The 7,214-nt window shown below is 49.3% G+C and overlaps 1 protein-coding gene across 1 annotated transcript; it reads left to right on the top strand.

Annotated features, from left to right (window-relative positions):
* Nucleotides 1-4,313: 4,313 nt before the first annotated feature.
* Nucleotides 4,314-6,460, top strand: LOC311222990 (methylmalonyl-CoA epimerase, mitochondrial-like; the record flags this gene model as incomplete). Its single annotated transcript, XM_084307665.1, has 3 exons — nt 4,314-4,346; nt 5,045-5,385; nt 6,308-6,460. The coding sequence occupies exons 1-3, from the start codon at nt 4,319-4,321 to the stop codon at nt 6,458-6,460; spliced, it is 522 nt and encodes a 173-aa protein (XP_084163791.1). The 5' UTR covers nt 4,314-4,318.
* Between the last annotated feature and the right edge of the window lie 754 nt (nt 6,461-7,214).

Here is a 7,214-nt window from a genome sequence, read left to right on the forward strand (position 1 = left end):
GGTGCACTTTAGCCCGTTGGCAGGACACACACGCGTCGACCCAGGTCATCACGTCTTTCTTGAGCCCTCGCCACACAAATTTCTGTGACACCAACCTGCTTGAAGGCTTCCTACCGGGGTGAGACAGATCGTGCACCGCCTCGAAAGCCCGCCTGCGCCAGCCTATAGGGACCAGCGGCCGGGGGTGCCCGGTGGAGAGGTCACAGAGCAGGGACGCGCCCGAGCCGCCAATCGCGACGTCTCTGAGGCGCAGACTGGTATCTGCTGTCCTGAGGGCCTGGATGTCGTGGTCGGAGGCCTGTTCCGAGCCCATGTAGTCGAGGCCCAGTTGCACAGCTCCGATGACGACCCTGGATAGGCAGTCTGCGACCACGTTGGCTTTCCCGGCGATATGCCGTATGTCTGTAGTGTATTCGGAAATATACGAGAGTTGGCGCTGTTGTCGCGTGGACCACGGTTCAGCCACCTTGGACATGGAGAACGTGAGGGGTTTGTGGTCGACGAAGGCCGTAAACTCCCGGCCCTCCAGCATGAAACGGAAATGGCGCACCGCCAACCACAGGCCTAGGAGCTCTCTGTCAAATGCGCTGTACTTGCGCTCCCTGGGGGTCAGTTGACGGCTGAAAAACGCCAGCGGTTGCCAGGCGCCGTCAACGTACTGTTCATGAACCGCGCCCACCGCGTAGTCTGACGCGTCGGTGGTAATGGCGACCGGGGCCCCCGGCGACGGGTGAGCCAACCTGGCGGCATCCGCCAGGGCCGTCTTGGTGGCCGCAAAGGCTGTCGTCCTCTCGGCCGTCCAGTCGACAGGCTGGTTGGGGGACTTGTCCTTCAGAGCCTCGTAAAGCGGCCACATGGTGTGGGCTGCCCGGGGGATGAACCAGTGATAAAACGTCACCATCCCGAGGAATTCTCTGAGTGCTCGGGCCGTCGGGGGTCGTGGGAAAGCGGAAACGGCTTCCACCTTCGACGGGAGGGGGGCGCCCCCCTCCTGTCGATGAGATGTCCGAGGAACTGTATGGAGGTCAACCCGAACTGGCACTTAGCCGGGTTGATGATTAGGCCGTGTTGGCCAAGCCTCGTAAAGAGGCACCGGAGGTGCGCCAGGTGCTCTTCGGGCGAGGAGCTGGCAACGAGGATGTCGTCCAGATAGACAAAAATAAACGGCATGTCTCTGAGCGTCAAGTCCATTAGCCTCTGGAAAGACTGTGCCGCGTTCTTAAGTCCGAACGGCATCCGTAGGCACTCGAATAGACCGAAGGGTGTTACCACCGCCGTCTTCGGGACGTCCAAGGGGTGTACCGGCACTTGGTGGTAACCGCGTACCAGGTCTACTTTTGAAAAGAACAGCTTACCCGCCAGGTGCCCTGAGAAGTCCTGGATGTGGGGGACCGGGTAGCGGTCTGGCGTGGTAGCGTCATTGAGGCGTCTGTAGTCACCGCACGGTCTCCATCCCCCGTCCGCTTTAGGCACGATGTGCAGCGGCGAGGCCCAGGGACTGTCCGAGCGTCGGATAATCCCCAACCTCTCCATGTTGGCGAACTCTGACCTAGCGACTGCTAGTCTGTCAGGGTTGAGCCGGCGGGCCCTAGCGTACACGGGAGCTCCTTGAGTCTCGATGTGATGCTCGACCCTGTGTTCGGTGGTCGCGGCCGAGAACGTAGGCTGTGTCAAGCCGGGAAACTCCCGCAGTAGGCGTTGGTACACGTCACCTTCTGCAAGCGAGCTGGCTAGCCCGCTGTATACTACTTCATTGCGCACACAGGTCAAGGAAGCATATGTCTGGGCGTCTACCAGGCGGCCGTGCCTCACGTCCACGAGGAGCCCATGTGCACAGAGGAAATCCGCCCCGAGTAGTGGGAACGAGATGTCGGCCGTGACAAACTCCCACGTGAAACGCTGTCCCCCAAAACACAACTCCACGGTTCTCGTGCCGTAGGTGCGGAATGGGTTACCGTTGGTGGTCGTCAGTCGCGGACCCCCATCCCCGCCGGCGGTGTCCTCCACCGTCGCCGGTAGGACGCTCCTCTGTGCTCCGGTGTCGCAGAGGAATTTTCGACCGGAGAGTGTGTCCTTAATGAAGAGTAGCCTGTTCGACGTACCTGCGCTCACGGCCGCTACTGGGCGCAGGTGTTGGCGTTTCCCGCCCTGACAAAAGTACAAGGTGGGCGGCACTTTGTTGCTCTCGCGCCGAAGCGTGCATGGAAATAACACAGGCCTGTGTCATTATTGCCGTCGGCCGCGGCGCCTCTCTCCATCTTCGCCCCTCCCCCTCTGGGCATGTGCGCCCGTGTGGGGGCTAGCACCTGTGGGGCTAAGTGCTGCGTGGCCAGGTAGAAACGGTCCGCCTCTTCTGCTAGAGCACGGGGATCCACAATTGTTGTATTGGCGAGTGCCGTCTGTACCTGTGGCGGCATGTGTCTGAGGAACAGCTCTTTAAATAAAAAATGTGGCTGTTCGGCGCCCAGTAGGTTCAGCATCATCTCCATGTGCTCTGACGGCTTGCTGTCTCCCAAGCCCCGTATATCCAGCAAGCGTCGGGCCCGCTCAGACTGTGATAACTCAAAAATCCTGAGTAGGTGCGTCTTAAACACCTCATATTTATTCTGGGCCGGTGGAGCGGTAATGAAGCCTACCGTCCTCGCCGCCGTAGTGTTGTTCAGGCTCGAGACGACGTGGAAGTATTTTGCGGCGTCATCCACGATTCCCCCTAGGGCGAATTGCGCCTCAGTTTGGGCGAACCACGCAGCTGCCGACTGCTCCCAAAACTCCGGCAGTGTGAGAAAAACAGCGTTGTTTGCCATGTTCGTCATATTCTCGGAAACTTCCTCGAGACTAATGTCGGGGTCACCAGTGTAGCGCTGAGATAAAGGAGTCGGAGGCGGTGTATCGAAGTTGAACCTAATTCCTTTATTCATCAGCAACATAACAACAATGTCAACGTAGTCGAATCGATAGATAGAATGAATGACCGTGGCAGGAAGTGCTACACACAATATCGTCCGGGGGGAACTACTATTCCCAATAACAGTTCTGTGTGAATTATGTACAGTCACTACAGTATATACATTTGACATAGAAACTGTACATTGGAGGAGGTTGGGTAGGTGGGGTGGGGTTGGGTGGGTGGGGCTGTACATTGGAGGTGGGGGGGGGGGTTGGGTAGGGGGGGGGGACACTGTACACTGTACATTGGAATACTGACAAAGCCATACTTGGTCTTTACTGTACAACTGGGTTAGGACATTTGTAGGGGCCAGTTTCGAATTGCAGTCCGAGACCGCCGCCATCTTGGTATTGGGGGAAACAAACGGATTTCTACTGATCAAATGTATGCGTTGAGCTCCGTTTTTATTACATATTTTATCACATTCTTGTTCATTTCATAACCTTTTCATATAATTTGTTTTGAAAATATTGAGGCCAACATGGCATTTCACTATTTCGAACGCCTTTCTGGTGATTCTAAAAGTGCATGTTTCCCCCCCAAACCATAGATGGTTGTCAATATTCCAATGTACAGTTTTGCTTGTACAGTTGTACAGTGTTTCCCCCCCAACCCCTCCTACCCAACCCCCCCCACCCAACCCCACCCAACCTCCTCCAATGTACAGTTTTTACGTCAAATGTATATACTCCCTTTTCTGGACTCTTTTTGTATCACAAACAGTACTGTATTTGCAAATCTGTTATGTCATAAATGTATAGATGTAGCAGTACTGTCTATCTGTATGTCATGTATGTCATATATGTCCTGATTAATTGAAAATGGGGGACCCTGATGTAAACAAGACGAAAGTCTTTCTCTGGTCTGCATCCCCTTAACAATTGTGTGTATTGAGCTGTACTGTATTGTACCCATTCTGCAATCAGTTAATAAAGTTTTCAATCAATCAATCAAAACCCTGATGTAAACAAGACGAAAGTCTTTCTCTGGTCTGCATCCCCTTAACAATTGTGTGTATTGAGCTGTACTGTATTGTACCCATTTTGCAATCTGTTAATAAAGTTTTCAATCAATCAATCAATCAATCAGACATGCACTTAAACAGAAAGTTAAACAGACAGGAAGTTGACTTCGAGGCAAGAACCAGGTAAAGAAAAGAAAACAATAAAGAAAAACCATTAAACCCAGAATAAACAAAACAAAATACCCAACCGTAACATCACCACCCTATACAAACATAATAAAAATAAAACCTAAACACAAACAAAACAAAATTAAATCAAATTCAACCTGTGTGTCACTGGTTAATAGGCTCCCCCGAAACACTATATATATCGCAAGAGGTTCCGAGTTACAACAACATCATCCAATATGGCGTCCAGCGTGTTAAAGGTTGCAGGTGAGTGTGTGTGTCAATGATCTTCTTGTCATAACTACGTTTCTAAATGGACAATATTTGGTGTTATGGGCCATGAACTACAGTGTATGGTCTGAGTGATTTCTCTCTTGGTTGTTCTAACATGATGTCACTTAGCCGAAACTAACGTTTGTCTGCGAGAAGAGCATAGTTTATCTAACGTTACATTTCTCGTGTTCTTGCACTCTGCTTTTTTCTAACTTGTGAAGTGCAATGTTTGATAAGCGCCGGGTGTTTTTGTCCGTTTACACTTATTAACCCTCTTGCCACATGGCCAATATCATGATTAGCCTAGGTACAAACCAACAGGGGGGGAATAGATAATCTTTTGTCCAGAATGATCTTTACTTGGAAAAAGTCAGTTGAGCTCACATGTGTGGCTCAACTTAACCTTTGGCTAGGATCAACTTACTCCTTGCCTGGTAGGTAGAGGACTACTCCCCCCCCCCCCCCCCCCCCCCCCCCCCTGCACTATCTCATATTTGCACTTGGCATTTTTGCATTTAGTAAATCTTTAGTTTTGTATAGTGTTTGGTCTTTTTATTCTTCATACTTTTCTGTATGAAGCACAATCTCGGGGGAACTCTCGCACAGAACCAAGCATTTCACTATGTGACAAATGCTGACATCTTATAAAAACCTCATGTTGTACATATCATCGCATTCATGTTTCTGTTCAGTTTCAGGTCTTTCCAGGTGTGCGCGTCACACACTGCTGAGAGCGCACTCCACCACCGCCACGGTCCACCAGGAAGTCCCCAGTTCGCTGTGGAAGCTAGGGAGGCTGAACCACATTGCGATCGCCGTGCCGGACATGGAGAAGGCCACGGCTCTCTACCGAGACGTCCTGGGAGCCACGGTCAGCGACAAGGTGCCCCTGCCGGAACACGGCGTCTACACTGTATTTGTGGAGCTGGGCAACACCAAGCTGGAGCTGCTTCATCCTCTGGGTGAGAAGAGCCCCATCGCTGGCTTCCTGCAGAAGAACAAATCTGGAGGGATGCACCATATCTGCATTGAGGTGAGTGACCTGATCAAGTTTGATAGAATGTGTCCCCACATGCATTATACTGTGTATTTCATTTCAACCTTTATTTAAAATTGTAAGCATCTGAGGTTTCCCTCATTTACAGAAACAACGATTGTACAGTACATAATGAAAACAATATTCACAAATTTAAACACCAGAGAATTTAAAACGTTTAAAAATAATTTAAAAATATAAACAAACGGTTACAGGTAGTCACACAATGGTCTGAAATCATACATTTAAACATTCCAAGGGAAGGGAGAACCTCCAATTTTAGCGTGAGTTGAAGGACATTCCATGAGTTGGAGGCATCAAAGGAAAAGGCTGACTTCCCTAGCTCAGAACAAATCTTGAGGAACCATAAGAACCAGTCATTTGATCGAGTTGAATAGGTTCCAATCTAACAGTGAAGAGATATAAACGGGTTGTTTACCAATAAGTGCTTTAAAAATGTATATGTAACGGATGGTACCGCGAGGCCCAGTCACGATGGACTACAGATGTTGTGAAGTGACTGTGGTGAGTAGCGGTGCTATGGCGTGGGAGACCAGGGTTCAAAACTCCCTTGGGGCATCGAAGTTTGAGGTGACTATATGACAACCGTTACATAATATATATTACAGCTTCTATTCCAACCTTTTCTTAGTGATGTATCAAATTACATTTAGTCATTTAGCTGATGCTTTTGAAGCGACTTAAAAGTTCTGTACGACAAGTCAGCAGGAAGGGTACAACTCTTTCAGCCGAGTAACCCATGTTCATCAAAACGGTGTTTAAACGTGGGTGCTGCAGTGTTGAGTGCATAGTAGTAGACATATTGGTATAGTAGTTGGTAATGTAGACGAGGAAGATGAATGGGTGGAAGAGTGGTTTATGTAAATAAGATTTATTGAAGTTTTTCCTGTGGTTGTAGGTTGACGACATCAACGCTGCGATCGCGGACCTGAAGGCGAGGAACATCAGAACCCTGTCGGCCAAACCCAGAATCGGTGCTCACGGAAAACTGGTCATGTTTCTTCACCCTAAAGACTGTGACGGCGTGCTTGTTGAGCTCGAGGAGGCTTGAGCTTCTCTCTACCTGACGGACCACATTAGGTGCTGTTTGTTACTGCTTGGGGGAAATGGGGTCGCTTTGTGCAAACCCAAGCTTACTTCAAAGACTAGTACTTGTCATGATGGTCACAAAGGATGACTTTGTCATATAGTTCTGTGTTGCACATGGGCTCTGATGTTCAGAGACATTCCTTGCACTAATTCCTCTACTCTCTTTGCCTTTTATGTCTGCTGTGAATAAATTGGGATTGTCATTTATTCTGTATGCATTTTCGTTTTCTTGTTCTGACCTGGATTTTCATGAAGTCAATAATAATGCCAGACACTTCATCTGGGTTTTGCACTAAGAAGCTTTGTTACACCCTGCTAGAAAGATGTACGGTACATATTATCTAGGGCTGTCCCCGACTAAGGATTTGGATGGTCGACTAGGATTGGCCAAAATTTGGCGTTAGTCGACTATTGGTCGACAAAAAAAAAGTGTAAATTATTATATTCGACTAAGAGGTTGGCCAGTCGACTACGGCTCCTCTTCGGCCGATTAGTCGACTAACCGATTAATAGGGGTCAGCCCTAATATTATCATAAACGGAAACATGCACATCATAAACTGAAGGGTACACATAAATGGGTTAGCAGTAGTTTCTGTATTTCTTGCCATGGTTTAATCGCTATACATTTTTACAAAAGCTCTGCCTCAAGTTATGCTGTAGAAGTGGCATTTTTCACTGTTATGCCTCGTCTCCACTAGCCAGGGTTCAGCCATG

Source organism: Notolepis coatsorum (assembly GCF_963971535.1).
Source record: "Notolepis coatsorum genome assembly, chromosome: 2".
Lineage (NCBI taxonomy): Eukaryota > Metazoa > Chordata > Actinopteri > Aulopiformes > Paralepididae > Notolepis > Notolepis coatsorum.